The sequence below is a fragment of the Serinus canaria genome, chromosome 1, assembly GCF_022539315.1.
Source record: "Serinus canaria isolate serCan28SL12 chromosome 1, serCan2020, whole genome shotgun sequence".
NCBI classification, from domain to species: domain Eukaryota; kingdom Metazoa; phylum Chordata; class Aves; order Passeriformes; family Fringillidae; genus Serinus; species Serinus canaria.
The window spans coordinates 36,892,994-36,919,151 of NC_066313.1; the positions used below are offsets into that span (position 1 = coordinate 36,892,994).

Sequence of the window (26,158 nt, forward strand, 5' to 3'; positions counted from 1 at the left end):
TCAGGTTTTATCCATTTTATTTAACCAATGAAATTCCTACTGATAACAATGAAAGTAATTTCAGCAAGTATAAATGCGATACAGTTTTAAACAAACCCCATTGTTCCGTACCTATAAATAGATTTTTCAAAACCTCATAAAAAGTGCAGATTTATGAATTGCTGTTAAAATGTTAATACATGATTCCTTTGTTTAAAAATGCAATTTTGTCTCTTAACTCACAAAAAAAAGAAAGTTCCTTCTGCATCTGTTCAGATAAATTCAAGTCGGGTAACTTAAAAACTAACAAAAGTCACACACAAAAAATTCCATCCCACTAGGTCAGTCTGTCCTTTCAAAAAAAAAGAAAAAAAACAACAAACCCAACCAGCAACAACAGGAAAGAAATGACAAAAGCTGCTGTGGGAACCCACAGTGAGTTCCTAGCAGCTGCCTCACCTTGCAGGCAAACCTCCCATGAAAGCATGGATCCCGTGGCCTATCCCTGGGGCTCAGGACAGGTGGTGACCTGGGAGGCAGGACAGGAGATGTGCCACCTGCCCACAGGATGCTGTAGGGCCTTTGGGACCCACAGAGCTACCACACTTCCTCACTTCCTGGGGGTGGCAGGGAGCTACAGTATCAGAGCTCTGTCCTTAACCCTCCGTCCCAAAACGCCCGCACGGCCGCAGCACGAGGAGGCAGGAGCTGACAGCTGCTGGGCTGGGTACAATTCACCCCCTGTCCAGAGGGTCAGAGGTGGGAGATGCAGTGGAACACCCCTCTCTGGGCACGGTGCTGCCCTGCCTGCTGCCCCAGCCAAGGGGGCTCAGACCCACGCCTGCCAACAGGGAGCCAGTGCTGCTTCTTACCCCCACGTGCCAAGCTCTGCAGTCAGCAAATCAGGGGCTAATTTTTGCACTCGAGAGAGGCTGGGAAGCTTTTTGGCTGCAGAAGTGCCATGACCGTGTTCGTGGTCCAGCAGCTGGTCTGTCCATCCCTCTCATGCCAGCGAGCTGGTGCTTGCCCCGTGCACTGGTGAGCAGAGTGTGGGAGGCAGCCTGCAGCAGGCTTAGGGGCACAGGGGGCTGAAATAGATGCCAGGCCCCAACCTTGGCTGTGTTTGGGTCACAGGCAGGGTGGCCGTGTGGCTCGGACCGTGCTTTGTGCAGAGAGGGGCTTGGCTCCCCACAGTCGAGAGAGGTCGGCTGGTGCTTCTCCCTGTATCTACAGTGGTATCTTATCTACAGCAGGGTCTGTTTAGCAAGAGCAGTTTAAAGTGGCTATGTTTATCAAGTTTGCTACTTTATGAATTAAAAAAAAAAAACGAAACAAAACAACAAAACAAAAAAACCAAACCCCAACAACTATAAATACAAAGACTCTCACACACCAGACACTTGCAGCCTGCGTGACTCATCAATAACCGCATCAATATTCTGTTAAAAAGCTTATTCTACTTAGAACTATACATAGTACAAGAGACTGAAAAGTGGCAGTCGTGTACGGGCACGCTACCTGCCCCAGGGTGGCCCACAGTCAGGTGCTTCCTAAAAAATCAGGGAGTTACAGTAACATGGCACAGGACTGCAAAGCCGATCACAGCTTCTGCTTACACTGCATACGAAGTACCAAGGGGAACACAAAAAAGAACTGGTGTTAATACTGATGGATTAAAGAGTAACTATAAAGATCAAAACAGACGTTCACAGCATGCTACATATATTGCTCACAAACTTTCCTTTTTTTTTAAAAAAAAAGGCTAATACAAAACAAGGAGTTGGCAGTCTGATTTTCAGTCATGTCGGATAGAAAGGTAAAGCATATACATTCATCGTGTGGCTTTCCAGCAAAAGGAGACAAGGGTAAAATCGAGAGATTTCAAGTTTGCAAAATTCCTACTTTTTTAAGCTACAGTTCATATCCAGTTCTGGTCACAGTCACGAAAAGACCTCTGACTGCACTGCCTAGCAGAGTCCAAGGGTTGTAGCCTATGTATTATTATTTTCCCCCTAAAGGTGGCCACAGCACCCACCACCATGAGCTGCTCCTGCAGCCACCTGGGCACGTGGGCTGGAGGGAAGAGGTTTGGGTCTGGTGGCACGACATGAGCATGAAGTGAGGAATGAGACACAGCTTTGGACTGTTGGTGTTTGGAGCTGCTGCTGTTGCTGCCCCCCAGACTCCGCAGCTGGACACACAATGCTTTGTGATTGACCCATTTTGCCTCAAAACTCCCTTCAAAGGGCTGATGGGGATGAGAAAATGCAATTCAACAGCAGCAAGTTTTTCTTGGGCAAAGTGGTTCCCTTCCCCTACTCCATCTCTGGAGTAAGGAAAGGGTCCCAGCTTTGGTCCCAAAGAAGCCCTCTGGACACTGTGGAAAGAGGCATCCTCCACCACGTCCCCTATGCACAGGCACACAAAAGAACCTCTCAGACACGCAGGGAAGTTTCTTCAGCTGACCTCAACTCCTCCTGTGCCGGCCGTGTCCCCTTGGAGCACCTGCGCCTCCCGACGCCTACAGACTGCCTTGCTCCCCACAGTTACTGTAACAATTGGCATCTCCAGTACCTCTAACTACTGTCAGGAACAAGGTTTCTATTTTCCACAAGCCCTGATGGTACTCAGTACCCTAGGAACACCCAACTCTGTCTCCAGCAGCTGCTCCACAATGTGCATTTGGATTTTTTCCCATAGATAAATGAAAAACCCAAATCCACTTGTTCCAGAGGCTGGATGCAGTCTGCCTGGCTGCAAAGCACCCAAGGGACTGCCAGCCAGGTGGCCCTGTAAGCCTGCCTGGCAGAAGGGGACCTCAAATTCCCTGTTAGATGTCCCTCTGAGAACCTGCACAGCTGATAGCTCAAGCATGGGGCGTTTCACCAAAGAAAATTTCCTTAGTGAATCCACTGCATTTTTACTGTAACTCCAGACACACTCTTTGACTCTGTAACTCTTTGACACACTACTAAGCAAATACTGTGGTTCATCCTTTTGAACCACATTTAGCATTTTCCTGTCCAGAAATAATCTACTACGGCAATTCTAAATGCGAGGAAGAGCCTCTGCCCTTACCAACAGGCAGTGACAGAGGAACCTTGTTTTCAAGGTTAAGGCTGGGAGGTTGTCCCAGCAGCTGGGAAGCTGCTTGGGGTTGGGAACTGGGAACACAGGAAGCACTTGATGCAGGACAGGGGTGGTGGCAGGCTGGAAAATGACAATTTTTCCCCTGATGAGCAGCAAAGGATTAAATATCTGCAAGAGAGACCTGATGCAGACTGGGGGAGCAGCAGCATGACCACCTGCCAGGAAATGTGCTCTAAGGAATAAATTAACACTGATCAAGATGCTCCTGAAGTTTCCTCATTCTACTGTGCTCTCTCCATCTCTCACACCTGTAATCTATGCAGTAGGTATGAAATACTATATTAATTTTCATTTGGAGATAAAATGTTTCACTTTCATTTCCCAAATATAGGAAAGCTGGTGGATGCACCTTTTCAGACAAACATAGTGCTGGGGGACATGAGGAACAGTAAACCTGAAGTTCAGGTAATGAAAACTGACATTTTGTCCAGCTCTTGGAATGACTGCTAACAGCAACTAAATCTTACAGCTTTATAGTCAGATCCGCTCTGGCAAAGTTCATTTACAACAAATCCACTCCCTCTTCCTTTGTTTTGTGCAACATCACCCCTTATCTATGGGAGAAGGATCCAAACATTTATAGAAAGTAACTGAAAGGACATCACTTGAGATCAAGATTTGGGGTATTTCTTTTGATCCAAAAATTTTTAGTTCAGGCACATTCTTTCCACTTACTACCACCAATGAATGTTTCCTGCAAGCAGAGCTTAAACAACCCAGCTCTTCTGAAAGGGAGTCCAAATTCTGGGTCATGAGCCTGAAATGCATGCCTATGTTCATGGAAAACACACATGCATGAGAAACATTGAGAACCTGTTCTGCAAGAGCAGTGGCTTACAGTTTAACTGCTTTAGGAGAGATCTCTCTAAGTCTACATTAAGTCCCCAAAACAACTCATTTCATTAACAAACACTGTGAATCACATGGACCTGGTACGTATTATTCATTTAGTCTCTAGAAATTAATTTTATTCTATTTCATTTAGGTGATTCAGTTTCTTTAAAAATCTGACTCAAACATTCAAGTGGGCATCTTCTAGGATTTTGCTGAGTGCCTGGGTGCTTAAATCCCCATTGAAATTCAGGCAGCTAGCTGTTTTTTTCAAATCCCATTAAAATATCAGTAGCACTATAAACAAAAATACAATTGAATAATCTGGTGCTTTGACTTTCTGCACTCAAGTAACAGAGCAACAAAATGTTTTCCTTTTTGTTCTCTTCTGATCTGTTCTAAATTTATACTTACATCTGCAATTGTTTACAAGCACTGATTTTCCTGTCCTTAAAACTTTATTTTACATAGGAAGAGGTGATAGTGGCAATTCTTTAACTCTTACAGCTGAAGTAAATCCTTTTCAAGGATCAAGGTGCTGGGCAAGGGAGGGGATTGTCCCGCTCTGCTCTGCACTGGGGCAGCCTCACCTCAAGTCCTCAAAACAACTCATTTCATTAACAATCACTGTGAATCACATGGACCTGGTACGTATTATTCATTTAGTCTCTAGAAATTAATTTTATTCTATTTCATTTAGGTGATTCAGTTTCTTTAAAAATCTGACTCAAACATTCAGATGTTGGGGTGCTTGCTGCTTGGGGTGCCCCAATATGGAAGATATGAAACTTTTAGGGAGCATCCAAAGAAGGGCCACAGGGATGGTGAGGGGCCCTGAGGAGAAGCCACATGAGGAGTGGCTGAGATCATTTGGTTTGTTCAGCCTGGAGGAGACTGAGGGGAGACCCCAATGCAGTTAAAACTTCTTGGAGAGGGAAGAGGAGGGGCAGACACCACGGCACTAGCTGTAGTAGCTATCTGCACAAACTGCACCCAAAATTATTATTTCTGTTTTAACAATTATTTCTGTTCTCGTATAATGATACTCTCATGAAATTCAGCTGTGGGTAGAGTGTTCTGGGAAATGCAAATGCTTTCTCCAGTTGGCACCTTTTTCACTTCTCTTCATTACCAAAAAAAAAAAAAAAATAGAGCAAGGACATACTCTACAGCAACGCACATTTTAAGTGACTCTGCAATGATAAGAAGCTGTTCATGCTCAAAAGCCCTGTTCCATACTCACAGTGTTCCCTGTGCTAGCTGGTTAATTTGTACCTATCAGGCTTTCTCTTCAGCAGACAGGAGACTGTACACTTTGTTTTTATGTTGGTCACGGCTGGGATTTTGTGGACTAACATGAATGCTGGTAATTACCAATTCCAATGAAGGAACACAGAGGGAGAGGATCTACATTTCCAATCATTATGGTACCCTTAAGAAAAATATTAATGAACAAAGTGTGAAGATTCACATTCATGCATGCTTTAAAAATGCAAAAAAAATTTTCCAAGAACACTTGAACATTAAAAGCTGGCACAGTGTGAACCTAAAGCATGCATAAAGTGTATGGTAGCATTGTCTGACTTTAAACACCTATTCTGAGCAAACATCTATTAAAAATCCCAAATTTGTGTATAAAAACTAGGCTATAAATTGTTGCACTGTGAATGCAATTGTTTGAAAAAGAAATGCCACGTGGAAAACATTTCCAGATGTTTCAAGTTTGCATGGAATATTAAAGAAAAAAAAAAAAAGAGAGAGAAATAGTAAACTAGTTGTACAATGACATTTCCTGTGATGGAATGTCTTGCAGGCCATATGAGACTTGATATGGCACTTAAAAAACCAAACCAAAACACTGGTTTACTACAGGTTTTATGAAGCAATCCATTTATGGTTTCTGTATTTCAAATCTGCTCATGCACTTTGCTCATGAAGGCATTTGAGCTGGCAAGTATATTTCATAAGGAAAGAAGTAAAGGCACTCATGTTTCCAAATGTAAAACTCAACCTACTCCAGAAGTCTTTGCATTTCTGAGGGGAAACAAAGCCATCACATTAGTTACTCAAATCTAGTTTCACCTCCTTTCCAGAGCTCAACTGTGCTTCTTGAGGACTACATGACTTTTCAATGCAAAGAAATTTAAAGTAGTACTGAACAGTTCCCATCACTTGAAAAAAGCCAGAAGTATTGCATGAAAACTTCTCTCAGCAGAAGCCATTATGGCCACTACAATCACAAGAGAGGGGGAAAGGATCATAACAATTTAGAAAGAAAATCTAAGTTCACACATATGAACATCTCAGTATTTCTGAGAAACCTTTGCAGTTAGCTATACAAGATAAATAAATCTGATGTTCTACCCAATGCTCTCTAGCAGACAGACCAGTGCTGTCTGTTGGGTAGTTTTCTAAATAGCCAACATGACACTTAAAAAAAAAAAATTACTGATTTTTTTCTTCAAAAGGTTTTCACATGCAGAGTCTGTAGTCTGAAAGTGCAGAAAAGTGTACAATCATTGGGCTTTCCAATCTGGAACGGACAGATAAAGCAGAAAAAACAACATGCAAAGTCAAAGCAAGGATCAGGAAAAGGAAGAAAAGAGAAAACTAACTTTAGTAGAGTACTGGTCCATGGTTTTGTAAATGAAATGTGTCAAAATATGACTGGTAGTATTTTTTTTCTAACAATTCTGCAATCACCAATGAAAAAAAAAGTCCTGCTTTAACTACTACAATCTAACAGAACATTAAAAATAAACCTGCCCAGTTAGTTTTGAATGTGTACCACAGAAATAAAGGTCACCCTCCTCAAAAGAAATATGAAAAGTCCAAACCAACAGACAAATTTGAAGCAGTTAACTTGTGTTCTACTGGGTAAGTTTAAGCATCTCTTTAGGCACTTCACTGGTTCATTAAATGCAATACAAAATAAAGCTATAAATATCAACATTTTGTGCTCTCAAAAATTAGGCAAAAGCAACAGAAAACAGCACAAAAGTGTGACATTTTTGGCAGCTTATTTCTTCCCTTCCCCAATATTACTGGTTGTCCAAAAATGCTTTGTTTTGGGGATACTTTGGCATCTCAGTATCAGGTTGTCTTAAGCCGTAAAAGCTAAAACAAAACTGCTAGGCCTTAGACAATAAAGAAATTTGGTTTTAAAATTTCTTTATGGCTCTATAAGAAGGACACTTTAGCAGTGGCATGTCAGGGAAAAAAGCTTGCTTTCTTTTTAAATATTGCACTTTTCTTTTGTTCACTCACACTAATGCATAGAAACTTTTAAAACTTTGAATATTACAATTTCATGCTATGAAAAAGTTATGGGAAATAATTTCTATACATCCAGTATGAAAGAATAGATATACTAGCCTTCCTTGACTTTCCTTAGTTAAAACATTGATAAAGAAGAGAGTGCAAAAAACCCCACAACCCTATTTTTGGTCAGCCTGTGTATTAATTTTATAGGTGCCAACTAAACAAATTGCAACACGTGATGAGCATGGATATTGTCAGGACAACTGAGGGTGACTGTCAGTAAAACAAGACTATGCATGATTGAAACACAGTAAGTGTGGCTGAAAATGGCAAATCGTGAGGCCTCTTCTCCTTGCGAAGGGGCACGACAAAGCGTGAATGAATTTTGCACTTCAGTAGCATGCTGTAGGATTTATCAAGATTAATTTCACATTAAAGTGTGCTCGATGTTTGCATCCACATCTTGCATCACCTCTAATTGCTGTAGTAAGACAGTGACTGGCAGCAGTCTCCGGGACACATGGGAGAATCCAGTGGGCAATTTGATGCGGCACAGCCCGCGCGTCTCTGTCGCGAGTCACGACGTGGTGGGACGTTCTCAGGACAGGCAGAACTGATCTTCTGCTGGACTCCACTCATCTGAAAAATGATTGCTTGGAAAAAGAAGTCTCTAAGCACTTCACTCCAGTGCCTAAAGAACAAAGCGCTAGGATTGGATACAATAAAACCAGTTCCAGGTTCCTGACCAGCGTGCAGAAATCCAGCCGGAAACAATGCAGAGTAGCGCTCCTCAGTGTTACTTTTGTTATCATTAGTAATGTTAAGCATCAAGAAAATAAAACACGTCATTGCACATTACAGCCGCCAAGAAGCACGGCTAAACTTTGACACTAGAGAATTGAATAACCTGATGCTACATCACAAACAGCTTCTGGTGTGTATCTATTTTGAAAGGTCTTTACATACTCAGTAAAAGCCCCTGTACTCCTGGCCAGCGAGTGCTTCAGGTTAAGTGACGAGTTATGGCACGAAGGGCATACAGAAGTTCGGCTTGCATCCGAGCTTCCATCAGAAGTAGATTGACATGAACCTGTAAAAAATTACATCAGCCATTTAGCTCACCTCTGAATGCAGCGTGGCTTATTCATTCAGGCTGAAAATTCTATCCTTTAGTAAAGTATCGCTGCAAGAAATCTTTGCCATTTCTCCCTGTACCCTTCTGCAGGACTACAGTTCCTCTAGAGACAGCTGTGTAGTGATGCCAACATGGACAACATCCCAGGACTGCAAGGAACTAGCCTCAACTGCTGCTTCAAGCAATCTTCCATCTAAGAAGCCACCCTTAAACCTTTTTTTGTATCCTAATGGCGTTAGTTCTTTAGTTCTAACTAAAGTTAGAACTAGTAGTTCTAACCAATAAATTATATTTGGTTATCTTTACTACTACCTGTGACCATTACATAGAAGAACAGAATAAGGAACAGTTTCCATGCCAGATAGGCTAGCAGGGACTCATGCACTGAACCCTTCTCAGGAAGCATTTAACGTGATATCTGAAAGCATGCTGACATTTTTATTGCTGAAAAACACCACAAAGTACATATATATAGGAGTTTAGATATTTCTTGATCTCCAAATCCCAAATATTGGCATAGTTGACCACTTCTGCATTCTCAAGTTCATCTAAACTTTATAAAAGTAAAGTTTATTTATTTCTTTTACAGTTGTCCATTCAATTTTATGGAGAAGTGACTCAAAATAATAATAACAACAATTATCTGCAGCACACTAAGAAGTATTTTTGTCAAATTGGTATCTAACACTCAAGGAATGATTCCCATTTGTTTTACTCTGATTTAAAACAGTTCATGTGACAGATGCAGCCACTTTAGGTGTCCCCCTATTTTAATTTTCAAAGAGCACAGGGCTCTCTGTGAAGCCACTTTGGCTTTGGAGCACGTACCTTCTCCGAGTGCTTGAACTGACGCCAGTAGCTATCGTACATGCGCTTGGTCGTTCTCTCTGGGTAGCAGGTCACTGTCTTTATGTAAACCTTCAGGCTGCGTTCAAGTAGCTGATTCACTTCTCCATAATCGTAGTCATCATACCTACATAACACAAGCCATCATTCTGCTTGATGTAACTTTCTAAAAGCATTGCCTTTTGCAGCATCATGTTCTCAAGCCTGGGAACTGGAACGTTTATCATCCTTGACCAAAAACCACGTGTTAAGAGAGGATCTGAAAGGCTTAGTAGGATCATAGAACTGTTAAACTGGAAAAGACCTTTAAGATCATCAAATCCAATGGTTAACCCTAAACCACAACCATGTTCACCTTTAAACCACATGCCCTATCCACCATTTTATGAACACTTCCAGGGATGGTTGCTCTCCCACTTCTGTGGGCTGTTCCAATGCTTTACGAATCTTTCTGTGAAGAAATTTTCCCTAATATCCAAACGAAACCTCCCCTGGTGCTACTTGAAGCCATTTGTTCTTATCCTGTCACTTGCTACCTGGGAGAAGAGGCTGATCCCCACCTGGCTACAGTCTCCTCTCTGGTTTTTGTAGACAGTGATAAGGCGCCCCTCTGAGCCTCCAGACTAAACACCTGCAGCTCCCTCAGCCGCTCCTCTTAGGACTTGTGCTTCAGACCCTTCCCCAGCCTCACTGCCCTTCTCTGGACACACTCCAGACCCTCAACGTCCTTCCTGTAGTGAGGGATGCAAAGCTGAACACAGAATTCAAGGCGTGGCCTCACCAGTGCTGAGTACAGGGTCACTGCCCTGGACCTGCTGGCCACACCATTGCTGATACAGACCAGGGTGCCACTGGCCTTCTTGGCCACCTGGGCACACTCTGGATCATGTTCAGCTGCTGTTGTCCAGCATCCCCAGGTCTTTTTCACTGAGCACCTTCCCAGGCACTGCCCCCAGCCTGTAGTGCTGCCTGGAGTTGTTGTGACCCAAGTGCAGGACTCAGTACTTGGCATCACTGAACCTCATACAATTGGCCTTGGCCCACTGATCCAGCCTATCCAGAGGCCTCTGTAGGGCCTTCCTAGCTCCCTCCAGCAAATCAACACTCCTGCCCAACTTGGTGTTGTCTGTGAACTTGCTTAGGGATGTTGTCTTTCCTAAATGAAGGATACAGGCTGGCTTCAGAGAACACATTTCTGTTAAAATTTCCATCCTGACTCATTTTCTGCACTGGAAGGAGAAATTATACTGATATGCCAGCAAAACCACTCTACCTTCCAGACAGAGGTACCATCTCCACTTTAACCACCCAATCTAAAACGATGCTTTACACATGGTTTATTTTTCTGTTTACATAGTTTTAACATGTATTCCTAAGCCAGGGAATTTTTGTCCATACCTGATTCCATACATACAGTGGACATAGTTAAATAAAGCTCTTCTTAGTGTAGTTGTATCAACATCTTCATGTGTTGCCATAGTGTTATACGTGAGGTTATACACCATCCGAAACTTCTCATCCAGGAGATGCCCAATATCAGAATAAAGCCTGTTTACAAGGGAAAAGCCATGATTTTCCCAAGTATAGTCCTGCAGGAAGAGAAGAAAATATATAAAGGCACAAATGAAGTGAATTCTTTATGTTATCTTCCTTACAACTCAAAAGTTTTTGTTGTCTGACAGCTATGACTTTATTCTCTTCCAAAAGTTGCATTTTGAATCCTTCATCCACATCACCTGCTCCATTCCTCCAGAATTCCTGGCAATGACTATCATGTTGCAACACTCCAATCCTGGATATCATTAGCCTACAGGTGAAAAACCCCAGGCTTCTCCTGAAGTGCTTAGGGAATCTTCTTCTGCTTTGCCACTCTGACCAGTATCATTCCATGTGGAATTGGCTTTTAAGTTGAAAAACTTGTTCCTCTTGGAGGCTTTGATGCTTAGCTCCAAGCAGAGATGGAATCTACTTCCAGTGAGGATGTACAATCATTGAGTGAAGTACTGAACCATCCCTGAAAAAACTGATAAAATCCAGGCTGCTTTGGTCTTAGACAAGCACCTGGATTGCAAAATAAAAGCCTGCTTGCTTATATGAGGAATGGGGAATCTTTGCAGAGTGGTGGCACAGCAGGAAGAACCATCCTGCTCCAGAGCAGGGAGCAAGGGCGCTGCGCACAGCCATCACACGGAAAGTGAGAGTGTGCCCACATCCTTGTCAAGTGCTCCATCTTCCCATCACTGATGGCATCTTTACAACTGAGGGCAACATCTCCATGTCCTTCCTGTTTCTGGCTGTTTTCCAAAGGTACTGCCAGGCCAGGGCCCTCAACTGGGCACACTGAAGCATGTCCACTGTCCTGTCCCCTGAGTAGGACAGCAGGGAAGAGCAGAACATTGCTGTGGTGTCTCACGGAGGCATCAATGACATCTAAAACGTGTCACAACATCATGTTTGGCCTCTGGCTGCCAGCACAAAAGACTGTAAAGCTTATGAGAAATATGCCACAGCCATACTGTCCTGGAAAGTTGTCCAGGACATCACAGAAGCCTCTGAGAGCCACAAGACCCAGAGAGGGGAAAGCGCTGCTGACTTACAGCAATTGATCCTGTTATCAGTGAAACCTCCCTCCCAAAAACAAGCTTAAAGACATCCTGCTGTTTACAGAATACCTTTTTTCTATTAAAAAATTTAAAACCATAGAGACAAAGACAGTTTTGTTTTATCAGAGTAAAGATTAGACTTACTGTAGGTGTTTGGATGCTACTGAAATTTAAGTGTCATTAATAGTTTGGGAGGCTGTGGATACATACATCCAACTGCTAAGAGCAGGACATAATAAAGTAAAATTATCAAGGTGACTCCTTTGAATGTAAGCCAGAGGCTGTCCTGTTTATTTAAGAGCAGAGATGTTTCAGTTTCAATTTCAGCTTCTTTGGAGCTTTTTTCCAAGGGAGCCTGCTGCTCCTAAAGTAGTTAGGCAGATTGTTTGATTTATTGGCACTGACTATGCCTTATTCTTTTTGGCAGTAATAACCTAGTTCAGGCTCATATAAAGACCACAGAATAAATTATCCAGTTCAGCAGAGACTGCTATAAAGCTAAATACATTTCCTGAGAGCCATCATGGATTCTTTATTTTACTGTCTCAGATACATCTTCTGACCATGGGGTTTTCCTGCACCCACTGTCATTTTAATTGAAATTCTCTGATTTGGTTGAAGATTTCTTCCATTGCTTTCCATTTACTTCTAGACTGCTTATGAATGTGCTCTGTAAGACAGAACAGAACCACCTAGAATGTCCCTCCTGTTATATATAATATGAACCTCATGATTCTGGTCATGGTAAAGGATGTCAGCATATAAGACAATCTACACGTAAAATATATATTCTGTTCTTCCAACAGCACTGAGAAAAGTGTATTAAAATACAGCAAAAACTTCAGTAATCATATTTAGGAATTCCTTTTCTTTCATAGCATTCCAAGTCCAGAGATTTGGTGCACATATGAGAACAATACTCCCCAAATCACTCTCACAAACCTGTATGTATCCAGGTATTGAAAGCTACAGGACAGGATTTTGGGATGCTCCAGTGGATTTCTTTTCTACAACATCTGGAGGGAGGGGAAAGAAATTCTTGCTTTTCTACCTTTCCCTTTTATTTCAGATATGCTTCACACTTTTCAAACATTAATACTGGTAATAACTGAAGTAAGATGGAAAGCCAAGTATTGCCTTGCCAGAGATTGACAAATAGTGAAAGACTCCATCTCAGGGAGATTCATGCAAGGTTGTGAGTTATTTAATGAACCAGGACAAGAAAAGGAACATGCAAGCAACATGCCCCACTATAACCACTTTATGCTCTGTAGTGAGATATATAAACATTTTCTGAGTTGAATGTGCTTTAAAGAGATGGTACCTGAGCTCTAAATGTTGGCAGATGGTCTTCTCCTCGCCTTGCAAAGTCTTTGTACCCAAATCCAGGATCTTCAACATAACGGGAGACATCTGTAGAAACTATTTCATCATCAAATGCTGGGAATAAAACAGCAAAATGCTTTGCTTTAGGCAAGAACATGAGTTATGCTGACTTCCAACTATCACTCTACTGTAGGACTAGAGGACAATTTTAGAATTTATGCAAAGGAGAAGAGTGGTACAAAGGAAAGAAACATTTCGATTCTCATCTGCTTGTATTGGATACATTGCTTTAATTGAGCCCATTAAATGTCAGCCTATACCAGACATCTAATGGACTTCTACAAAAAGAGAGAGATGGCTTATACTTCTGTCTGGAGGTTTCCTTTTCTTTCTGTTGACTTCTGTGGGAGGCTAGTTATCTTAAGTCAGGAAGATGAGCATCATTAGCAAAGTCACTGCGTTAGCATAAGAAACAAAATAATGGATCCTTGACAGCAGGATTGTTGTACTGATTAGCCTTTGTGCCAGGAATCACACTGGCTCTGTCCTGTAAACTGGAGTATGAGCACCAGACAGCAACACAACACTCTACTGGTAAACATCAGCTGAAGATTATATGAAAGCAAAGAGCTCTACAGTACATCAGGGTAAAATTCTGCCAGAAGCTGTAGTAACTAAGCATATTCAAAGAGCTCTAAAACATATCACTAAGCACACACAGGTTCTCTATCAGGAGTCAATCTTTCCCTCCCGAAAAAACAGGTGGCTTGATTGTGTAACTACCTCTGCAGAAGTTGACTACTGCATAGCTGACTGCATTTGACCCTGATGTTAAAATCATGGCTTGCTTCCACATGCATTGGTAGAACAGTTGCCATATGTCCACTGTTAGCACCTTGAAAAGTCAGTTAATCTAAGAATTGCAGAAGTGCTTTATCTCCTCTTTGCCTCATTAAACAATCAAAACATAACCGTGTAGGAAGAAGCTTGGACAACATCTGCTACAGTAACTTCTCAGTGAAGAATAAAAACACCTGTACACAAACACTCCTCTGCCCTGAGAAGAACTGGATTTCATGAAAGGGTAAATGCCCAACACACACAGACTCCTCAACTGAAATCAGCAAATGGTAAAGAGGAAAGAAAGTCAACAAAACCATTAGCAACCCTACTCAAAAACCCCTCCAGCCTTGAATGACCCCTTTTCCTTAAACACTTGAAGTTGCACAGACTCACAGAAGTCCTGATTTGATAATGAAACTGCAATGAGTGTCCATTTCACTGCACTGCTGATACTGCCTGACCAAAGGAAACTACAGCAGGAATTTACAATGTCCATTTCAAAAAATCCAACTTGATGTTGCTGGACGTATCTTCTTTCACAGATTTTTCCATGTTCCTAGAGAGCCACAAAACAATCTCTCTGCTGATCCCTCTGTACATTCTTCCTGCCTTTTGGGCTCTTTGTACAAACCCACTGATTCTTTCAAACACATTTAGTCTGAAGCTGTGGCGACCTAAATTCACTAAGAACAGTGCAGTAAAATGTGAAGCATTTTAGCAGTCACTTTTTAAAAAGACACAAGCAATCATTTTCAAGTAGCTTCTACTAGGAGGAAATAGCTAGAGATTCTGACTGTCTTAATAATATTCTTTCTTCCAACACTTTCTTGGGGGAAAAAAGCACCTTTCTGTCTGTATGAAGCAGGCTTCATTCAGTAGTTCGTTAGAGATGAAGGCCTCCAGAGCATATGAAGAATATGGGAAAAGAAGGTTTCAGCTCCAAATTTGGAAAATCATTTAAGAATAAAAAAATGCTATCAATCTCTATTACAAAATAGACAGTGGAACAGCACAGCAGTATGATCAGTCAGAGCAGCAAGTTGGAAATGTTCTTTCCAGGTGGGCAGTAAAATGGTGAAGTAGTTGAGTCTCATCATCTTATTCCTAAACTATATGTCATATCTGAAAGCTACTTATGAGTGTCATTGAAGTTCTAAGCTCCACAGAACCTACACCTATGAAATATGACTGAATATTTATTACTAATTTATTAATTATAATTAATTATTTTGATGATACAGAACGTATAAAGAAAGAAAAATGTACACCCTACTTTTTAAGGAAGCCTACAGGCCTTTTTTTCCCTTAATATACAAAAGCTAAGTGTCAAGTAGTAAAAAGGATGATATTTGTCAATCAAGAAATCCTAAGGTGATGAAGCAAAAGGTAAGCCCACCCTCACTATACACCTCCTACATGAAGAGCCAGCATAAAGAAATGGACAGAAAAAGTTTCAGTCACTGAACTAGCCACATGCACTTATTTCTTAAAAAGCACAAACAAAATGGAACTGGAGAAGCCCAAATACCTCCACTGATTACTAGCAGACTCTCCTTCTTCTCCTTCTCAAAGCGAGTTGCCATTTCTTCCTGAGAGGCTTCTTCGTCCTCTTTATCTTCTTGTAGTCTCTTCATCCTTTCCATCAGGGCCTCCAGCTCACTTAAAGAATCTGCAATCTGCAAAAAACACCATGACATTCTGCAAAATTAGAAGATAGACAACGTGTGTCGTCTTCAGATTTCATGCTTGACAGTAAATGTTCTCAAAACCAGACAGCAGCAGCAAACACAAAAACTCAAGCCAGAATGCATTTTGCCAGATACATCACAGACAAACAGCTTTCACACAGCAGGAATACAGGAGCTGGGAAGTGTTAATGTGGCCTGCTGCAGTAATTTACTGCAGTGGGATTAACAGTGAAGAGGTGGTGTTGGAGTGTGGAAACCACAGTCACTCATATTCCACCACATAGACAGCTCAGAAAAATCCATCTGTGTGCCCTATGTCTCCCATAAACAACTTTTCATACCAAGGTAACTATATTCAGTCCATTGGCAATGGAAAATATGCTTCTCAAGAGATGCAGTGCAACTGCCTTATAGAAACACAACCCAAGATTGCAAATCAGTATTTTTCTTTCATCATGTGTAACCAAAACAGTCACTGTGTTGATCCTTTTCCTTACTTTTGTGAGGAAAAAATACCTCTTTTTAATAGAAATACATCAAAATTTTGGGTGCCCTATACCTATCATTCTGATTTTTTTTAAGATAAATTATTTGGTTTTTCTTTTCCATCTTTTTGAGTCTGTTCTTTTGCCCATAGTTACAATTCTAGCGGACTCCTCGCTGCTTAGCAATAAGCACAGTCAGCAGCAACGCTCTCCCCTCTACAAATGGGGGATAAGGGACTTCCATGGCATGAGCTGGCATGTTTTACAGCCCAGAAATTTAAGACACAGTGACTGAACTGAGTGATGACATGCTTACATTTTACTGGTAATTGTAAAAATTGTATCTAGCAACTCTGCTCATAATCCTGATTTTCCATCCAAGGCAACGAGGCTAATTCATCTGTCAGCATTAACTCAAGGGCATGTCTTCAAAAGCATTCTAGAGCACCTTCCAGGAAAAAATGTCCAGCTAATTAACTGGTAATCAAATTAATCAAGTTAATTAACTTAGTAATCAAAGTTCTCTGTTGATTCAAGACTGGAATGCCAGCATGAAGAATTAAGTAATTTTATTTCAGACATTTCCTCCCATCTACATGGAAGTGTTTTTACTTCACAGCCTACTGTTTCGTGACTGTAGGCTGTGAAGTAAAAATAATAATAATAATTATTATTACTACTACTACCACTACTACTACTTCTATTTTTTTCTGTTTTTCTTTTCACTCCCTATGTTAGGAACATGGATGGAACAAAGCTCCAGTCAATGCCACACTGTCTAAAGAAACTGGGACTTTGAGCTTTCTGCTGAAAGCAAAGTTTTACTCTTGGCCGATTGGTGGTGAGATTGACTATCAAAATCACACTGCTCTGACTACCATCCACTGTTACAGGGTGGTTTTCAACACATTATACTGGAAATTGCCAGAGTGTATGTAAGAATAACTGGACTCAAGCATTCCTATAAAGTAGACCAAAAAAAATCAAACTAAAATTTAAACAGGACAGAATGGAAGTAAGTTTTCTAATGCAAAACAGAGGCAAGCAAAAGAATTTTCTTGCAACACTAACCCCAAAGTTGCTACTTGTGAGGGATGCATTTTCTATGTTGTTGTCATTGGCAAGATCACAGACACAGAAGTTGTTGACTGCTATAAGTCTGACTCCATTGGATGTATCCGGATCTCTCTCTGGATTAATGCCACTGCCAAACACAAAACTTGCCAAGGCATGATAATGGGCCAACAGGACAACAGCATGAACCAGTTCAGGAAGAGACCAATTATTTTCCCCAGTCTTGACAAGTTTCTGAAATGAGAATAAAAAAACTGTAAATATAAAATTTCTTTTTGGCCCCAGCTCTTCTATAAAACACTACACACTTCAAAAAGGGATCAATTATTTCTTCCATTAATACCATATTCCCCTTGCACACAAACTCTCACTGGATAAAAAAAGAGACACCTTAATATATCACTTCTTTTCTTTTGGGCTATTTTAGGAATAGCCAATGCTATTCCTAAAAAGAAAATCTTACTGGCTTTGTCACACGGGAGAATCAGTTTGTTTGGTGCACTAGTACTTCCCTGAACTTTTTAACTCAGGGTAATGAAGCCTAACTTGGCAGAGTTCTGCCTGTAGTTCCAGGCCTAACTTGCACAGTTCTAGGCAGTTCTTTTCACCAGACATTTACTGGTATTCACAGGGCACGACTGAAGAGGTACCTGGATGTGCTCTTTCGTGATCAGCCAGGGCCGGTGTGCAAGGAGTTTGTTTATTTCGTTCAGGTTTTTCAGTCTTTGGGGAATGTATTCTAAACCATTCAACCACTCTGCAATCCCACCAGTCTTCAGAAACTCATCAACGTGCATATTTATTAGATAGGAACACTGATGTCTGGCAGCAGCCTGGAATAATTAAACACAGAGTGAACAGTGCAGCACATTAGTGTATGATCTGGTTTTGCTGTGGGTGGGAGACAGGTTAATAACACAAAACAAAAGTACAATGTCATTCCAAAAGGCCTTGTGAAAATGCATAGCAATGCACTTCTATACAGTGTGGAGAGTTCTCCAACGAAATATATTTGATTACTCCAGATTGCAAAATATAATTTTGGTTGGAAGTGATCACTAGAAGAGAACCCACTGCTCACAGAGCTGACTTAGAACTTGTTGCTCAGAGCCTTGTCCAGACAAGATCTTCACCCTTGGAGATCACAGAACCTTTCTTGGTTCCTGCTGCAATGTCTCAACATTGAGAGACAGAGAAAGAATTGTTTTCCTAGTGTCCATCTGCAGTTTCTTTTGACTTGAGTCCACTGCATCTCATCCTACTGCTGCATAGTGATGTGGGCATGTGAGAGGAGCATCACTGTGGGAAACAGGGCATGATTCAGGTTGCCAATTCTCCCCTCTCTCTGAAAACCTTCAGGCTAGGCATGCTTTATTGTGATTAAAATCTACAACAAAAATTCTGTCAAAATACCACCCTAATTTCTCCTTTCCAAACTCTTCCTGTTTTTGTTCTTTTTTAAATACAGAAGTCAGAGTTGCAGGGGAAGAGGCACAGCCTGTTGGTACATACCATGATAGCAATGTAGTGCCTGTAGGGCAGAGGAAGGGGCCCATCCATGCGCAGCATATAGAACTGGCTGCGGAGGAAAGACTCCAGGTATTGAGTGTGGATACTCATGACCTGTGTGATGTTGTCCAGGCGGCCAGACGTAGAATATTCTTCCACAAGAAGATTAGTACGTTCATCCAAACCGTTTGCTTGCATAACCTTAAAAATAAGAGGGAGAAATATTAACAGAGGGAGAGATTTTCTCTAGCTTTGGCCCTGGGGAGAAGCACACTGCGGTATGAAAGGTTTATCTCTGTCCAGACTTAAAGACAATGATGGAGTTCTGCACGTGTATTTGCAAACAAACACGCCTGCATGAATGCAAACACACACAGATCCTACTTGTATACTGAGAACTGAAGAGCACTTTACACTGAACCTCTGTTATATTTTATACGTTTCTAAGAAACCCAAAACCATTTTTCTATACATCTTCTTGAAACAGAGGAAGTTGCAGATGCTGAAATCAAACTGTACAGAGAGCTGAAAGTAAGTAAGAGGTAAATGGAAAGTAAATTCTTTATGGAAGACAACCTGTTTGGACACACACCACCTGAGTGCTCAGCCCTAAAATCAATTTCAAAATTAATGGAGAGGAACTGGATTATGTAACCAAATTATAGAAACAGCCTGGCAATCTATCCCTTCTGTGCTTGTATAATTGAAGAGGAGATCAAATGCTAATTTGTCCGTAACATTCAGGTATTATTTAGAATAGGAATTTAATGCTTTCTTCAAACAAAAGCTGTTCTTTAATTATTCCAACCAATCCAAACCTTGGGCACAAGATGAAATGAAACAGCAGAACAGTAAGCAGCTCTTGCATTGCAAGCCCTGACACAGTATGAGTGCTATTACTCAGTGTTTATCACCAGGAACAGCCATTCTCAACATGTTCACCACTGAAGTTACAAACACAAGACTAGAAAACCCAGTATTTATTCTGACACTGTGCAGTAATAAACCAGCCAGCTTACTATTGCAAACACCATGAAATGAGAACATATTTTAGCTGTTTTATAGCACATGAAGGTAGAAAGTGCCTAAAACCAAGAAGCACAACGCTTTTGCTGAAATTTTCTATTTAAAATATGTTTTCTTCTTTATGATGGGCTGATGAGTGGACCATTTCTCAAATATTTTTCTATCACATCTTATATAGAAGTCACATGCAAAGAAACAAAACAACATATTACATCTTCATTTCTCACCACTGTACTTTCCTAGTTTAATTTGTGGGCCCTGAAAGAAAGGGCAGAAGCAGCTACACAGTTAGACAGCTCCATCCTTTTTACTTCTGTATCTTCACTATGGCAGCTTTTCTGTGTCTTATACCCAAACCAATGCCTTCTCAGTTGTCCTTAATAATGTTTTTACCATCAGAATTTTATTCGCACATTAGAGATCATTCATCTACCTGTATATACCTCACTCCACTCCTAGGAGTCCCCCTTATCCTTCAGCAAATGTATCCCCCATGTATTTAAGAGATTCTTGTCTCATTTAGTGGTTTCTTGGGGAAATCATATTTTTTGTGTCTCTAGTAAGGTTTCTAATCTTCTCCAGCTTGTCAGGAATTTTCCCTGTAACAGTGCAAGTTATAGAAAGAAATTCTGCTGACAGATTCAAAATATAATCCTGTAGGACTGTGCTGTTGCTATGTTAGGCATAGCAATATGCCACATGATTATTTCTAAGCTTTATCTTCATCTCTATTACTATCCTCTTCATCCTGTGTATGTACTTCCTCCTGATTTATTTCCATCCACAGACATTTTTTTTTCAAATTCTGCTTTCAAAGCCTTGTGGCATGTTAATAGGAACCTTCACAATTAAGTCATTATTCTCTGCCCATATTCTTTCCATTGCAACAATGAAGCAGCCTTTAACATCAGTAGTGTTATTATCACTTCAGTGTGTTACTACTCTGTCACTAAACCCTCTCCACTTGCTGTACTATTTCATGACAAGGAATGAGGGAGAAAGGCAGTCAACAAACCACAGTTGGCATTTGTCATGGTAGGAATCTTGAGTCTGAAATCCACTCCTACCTTTCAACCATAAATTCTCTCAAGAGCCACAGCTACAGTCTAAGGAGTGAAGTCATATTTGCAGGCTCTTTCAAACGGAGGGTCAGGTACTGCTCTGAGAGCTATAATCACTGCTGCAATACTGGACAGGCCTCCCTTCAGGGCTGGCATTATAAATAAGGCGTTCACACCCACCTGAGAAGAGCAGAGCTGTCACTCATGGCTGTCTCTGGGAAAGCTGGTAACAGAAAAGATGTCAAACAGTACCACTCATGTGAAAGGATGTGGTGGGTCTTACCCACTGGAATCTGCTCCAGAGAAACCATTGCTTTTGCTTTCAAGGGAGCTCATCCAGGTACCATGGAACAAGAAGGGTCATAGAACCATCCTTCACTGTCATTATTTTCAGAACTATCACCCAACCCAGGTAATGCAAACTTACTTCATTCTCTGGTATAAAGGCACTTGGTCCTCTTGTCAACGGTGGGGAGACCTGTACTCTCTTCTCCTGCAAAACAGTCACACAGTTCAGTCACTGTCAGGAATTACATATTCACCTCACAAGATAAGATCTTCAAGGTCTGGATTCTATTCTCTTCTCAAATCCCCCTGGGTGTTCACTGAGGATGTACGGCACCACACCACATTAGATCAGCTTTGCATCCCCTGTACTTTGCATGAAGGAATGGCATTCATTTTGGCAAGGAACAGCACCAATTTTGGGCAGGGGTAAGGCAGAAACAAACCCCAAAAATCTAATTCCAGTTGGTTGACAGACCAGTTTGAAGACACACAGACAATAGCAACAAAACATGTGGCATGATGCTAAAATTAGCCAATTTACTGGATTGAATGGAAATTTGAAAACAGAGGGGGAAAAAAACCACACTCAGGAAATTATAAGCAAGATGCTGTTTTTTTTTCAACATCAGCATCTGATGAGATCCTTAGTGCTGCGAAGAGTGTAAGGACTTTTTGTGCTAAATACTGGCATGAAAAGCACACCAGCAAGACCCAGTTACATGCATTTCCAAGAAACCTGATGAAAAGGCCACCTGGCTCACTGCTGAGCCTGGAGCACACTGCAAGCAGCACGAGCCTGGGTGTGCAAACCCCAGCTACAAGGCAGGAGGATATATTTAGTACAGAACAAGCTGATAGTGTAACAAGAGCCAGAGGACTTTTTTGATTTATTTGGGATAAGAAACTGGATTAAGATAAACTGTGCTGCAACCAGAGGAGTGAAGGGGACCTGGGGAGGCTGTCTGCTCCTCCAACTCATCAAGGGCAGGACCAACACTCTCCAAATGATTCCTGAACAATGTTGGTCCAATTCTCCTGGAGGTTTCTTCCCCTCCATGGGTCATTTATTTCAGTGACTAACTCCTCAAACTGTTAAAGTTTTCCTAATGTCTAACCTAAATTTCCCTTGCAATAATTTAATTTTCTTCTTTTTCTCTTTATGGTTATTTTCCACCTATCTGGCTGGCTGCACACTTGTCTCAAGTCCCTAATTGCAACCACAGTGTTGGAGACTCTTAATATGTTATCCATAAACAGCAGTATTGGATTTGCATACTAAGTATTTCGTGCCCCTAACATAAAAGGCTGAAGTTTTCCATAACAAATGACTCTTAAATACCTCTACCAGGGGGGCTTTAAGCTTAACTGCCAGTGTGCACAAACAGCAGTGCCAGTCCCATAATGAATGTGCCACTGATTTCCACCCAGGAAAATTAAGCCACTGGAGCTGCGTAACTATTGTCCTGATCCTTAAAAACATCCTGTCCTTTCTAAATTAGATTAAGGAATAACACGAAAAAATCAGCAATGATTATTCAGGAAAGATGTTCCAAAGCAAACTCTCACAGGACAATTGAATTTGTGACTTTGGAACAATTAGCTGCTAAAAGATGCAGAAATAAGCTGGATCAACCGCATGAAGCCCAGCAGCCAGGAGACAACTTCCTGCATCTGCTGCCTACTGTCACAGCCCCAAAAATCCTGTAAAACACTTCTCATGTACAAAAAGTACTCAGTCTAAAGTATGAAGAAATAGTGAAGAGAGTCCTAGTATCTGCACATGCAACCCCTTCCTCACAGAGTTACACAAGGCACAGGAAGACATCTTCTGCCCTCGAATACACAGTCTTGCCCGTAGCCAGTCATTTCCACCAACATTAAAAAAATAAATGTTTTCCAAGAATGGATCCAAGCTTGGATTTTATTTGGTTCATGATGGTTATCTGGAAATTTAAAGTTTAAAACCTTTATTTCACACTACATAATCTGGAGGAAGCAGCTTGTATGAGTGATACAACTTGGATACCTGTACACTGTCAGCTTTTGCTGGAGCATACCAGAGCTCAACCTTTTCCACCCTGCTCTCTGATCTGTACCTTCTTCAGGCTCTGCAAAGCTGGTTCTTAATGCCAGACCACGGCAAAAAAAATCCCTTTGTTGCTTCTGGCAGGATCTGGGCTCCATTCTCCTGTTTTCCCATTTAGTGTGACTGCTATTACTCCTTTGTGCCTGCAGATAAGCTACTGCTGAGGAAAGGAGGAAATGGTACTTGGGTGGATGAATATAGGCAAGTATCAACAATTAACTCCTGTGAATGATGACAGAAAGTCCAGGAGATAGTCAGACATGAAAAATGTGTGCAAATCTACTACAAAAAGAACAAAATCCAACTCCTTTGGGGGGTGACAATTCCAAAAAAAAAAAAAAAAAACAAGCTTGGGGAAAAAAAAGACAAACAACCGAAGCAAGAACAAAACCCCAAAAGCCCAAACATGATCAGTCAAGAGGACGGGTCTTATCACTAGACACTTGAAGGGAGCTGGGCTTTTTTGACATTACAAGTGATATTCTTCCCTTCCACCAACAAGAAAGATTATTTTGCCTTCTTGCCAAAGCTTTTATTTTATTAAAACTGGTTAAAACAAGATTTTGAGGAGAGAAGTAGCAAACATCATCTGGTAGCCCAAGTTCTTGGGATGCTATAAATAAAACCACATGAAGTTTACAAGCATTGAGAATGATAATGTTGGCTTTGTTGAGCTGTAGATAAGAACCACTCCTTCTGGGCATGCTTTATCTAGAACAATGATTTAAGGCCTACCCGAGAACCTAAACATAAAAAAGAGTACATGGGAATTGGAAAGTAACAGCGCAGATTTAAGGTCCTTTAAAATGGTAGAAATTTTTGCAAAGCTTCTTGTTTTCCAAGAAAGCCATTTTGCTCTCCTGTCCAAGTAGTTTTTGCAGATTACACTAAGTATCACAAAGTCAGCCAGGGTCCCAAATATCTTATTTGAAATTGGATTCTTTTGCTAAGAGGCTGAAAGAAGAAACAGGTTGCTCAGCAACTAAATGCTGCACGCACATCTACCAGTCATTCTCTGCTTCATGATCCTCCAGAAACAAAATTACTTGAGTAAGAACAATTTCCATTTACATTAAGACTAGTACCTTTTTGAGGGCTGTTTCCACAGAAGGAATGAGATGATGAAGGGCTTCAAAGCAGAAAAAAGTGTGCCTGAGCATGTTCCTGAGAGAGGGGCTGCTGCAAGCCAGAGCCTCAGAGCAGGTTTAGCAGCAGTGTCACTGTCACACTGTGGTGTCAGACAGCCGAACAAGACCCCTGCAGAGCACGGGTGAGTGACACAGGAATCCATGAAAAATCCTATGTAAGCTCTACCTGTGACTTCTTCCTGTCCTTAAACTGCACTTGCAATGTGTCAGGGCCTTCATCAGGAATCTGGATGGTGACGAAAGTAGCAGCATTTCCCCTTTGCTCAGGATAACTGTAAGAAATGCCTTCCTCCTTGGGCGAGCTCTGCACAAACCCACAGACACAAATCTGCAACTTGCCATCTCACAGGTTTATTTTCAGTCGTGGCAGTGACTGCACATCCTTCCCTCCAGAGCCAAGACGGGCACAGGGATGTGGCACCTGCATCCCAAATAGCTGCCAAGTGGCAGAGCAAGGAATGCCAGAGCCACTGGGGTTGGTGAAGAGGGAGCAAGGCTGAGTCCAGCTGGCACTGGGATAGCACAGAGGCTTTCCTCCCAAAGCACAAAGCAAAAGAAATAACTTTTCTTCCTCTGCACCACCACATGAATCACCGTGTCCTCAGGCTTCAAAGAAATGGCTATTTTTAGCAGGCTGTAAAAGAAGGCTGTTTTGCTTGAGAATGGAAGTGCTAGCTGGTGGGGCTGATCAAACAGCTGCTTTAGGAAGCACTTCTGAATATCTACTTATTCAGAAAACACGGGCAAGAAGCAAGTGCTTGCCCTGCCACGGGTGCAGGGAGGATTCTTACACACAGAGCACATTAATTCATCCTGGACTTGACATCAAGGTGGTCATGCTTCAACGGGATGGGGGGAGGGGAAAGAAGGAAGAAACATTCAAGAGGGAATTTTGTGAGCCATGGCAGCGCTGCCCCTTGTGTCCCTGCAAACTCCCAGAGCAGTGCAAGTGTCTGGGAAACACTCATGAAGGGACTCAGAACCTCCACTCTCACAACACCTGCCATCACTGCCAAGACATCAGGATAATAAACAACACCAGATCAAATATAAATTCCAAAGGCATTCCAAAATTAGCTTCTCCTAAGGAACAACTTATTTTTCTTAAACAAGCAGAAATGTTTTTTGGAGGGAAGGTAATGAGTAACTTATTATTTCTTAAACCTTTTCTTATATTATAATCTACAAGCCATTTTGCTACCATCTAGAATTTGTAAGGATCTTTGTTATTTAAATTCAGTGGTCTGTCTCTTTAAAATACTCATTATCATCCGCAGCAATAATCTAAGTCAAGTGTGTCACTGGGTGGGAGTGGAGAACTAGGTTTAGGATTCCCTATCTGGGGTGAAATCTTACCAAAGGAATAGGTTTTACTCCCCAGTCTCAGCTTTATCTTACAGTGCTTCAAACTCAAAATACACCAGTTCAATCTCACAGACTTGATGTTATGGAGCCCACATTTGGTTTTCAGCTGACAGACAAAATGCCTTGAATTTTAGTTCACATTACAAGCAGCATAATTTGCTGCTGCTGCTGGTTAAAACCCTATCTATAAACTGCTTTCTCCTACTCCCACTGTTGTTACTGAACATATTTTCAGTTTTTGTTCTTGGATCCTGGAACAGGGTCTACTTCGACTGGCTCTAACTACAGTCAAATGCTCTGATTTTCTGTAAATTGTAACATAATTTTAGTCATACAGTCATACTGGACCATCTGCTTCTTCCATCCTCACTGAAAACAGAAGAAAGCATTAAAAAAAGTTATCTGAATACCAGCTGTGTCTTAGCACCTACTTTTATTCAAACTCTTCCCTAGG

General features: G+C 41.4%; 1 protein-coding gene across 2 annotated transcripts in view; it reads right to left on the reverse strand.

The window, feature by feature from the left end:
* SESN3 (sestrin 3) overlaps positions 1–26,158 on the reverse strand; it is a 44,737-nt gene continuing 18,579 nt past the window's right edge. For both annotated transcript variants that reach the window (XM_030235180.2, XM_030235181.2), the window contains exons 2-10: positions 21,245–21,310; positions 18,734–18,931; positions 17,872–18,054; positions 17,219–17,455; positions 15,503–15,650; positions 13,130–13,245; positions 10,601–10,791; positions 9,185–9,329; positions 1–8,311 (exon numbers count right to left, since the gene is read on the reverse strand). In XM_030235180.2, the coding sequence (XP_030091040.2) occupies positions 8,225–8,311; positions 9,185–9,329; positions 10,601–10,791; positions 13,130–13,245; positions 15,503–15,650; positions 17,219–17,455; positions 17,872–18,054; positions 18,734–18,931; positions 21,245–21,310 (1,371 nt within the window). In that variant the 3' untranslated portion in view covers positions 1–8,224. The remainder of the gene's footprint in view (positions 8,312–9,184; positions 9,330–10,600; positions 10,792–13,129; positions 13,246–15,502; positions 15,651–17,218; positions 17,456–17,871; positions 18,055–18,733; positions 18,932–21,244; positions 21,311–26,158) is intronic.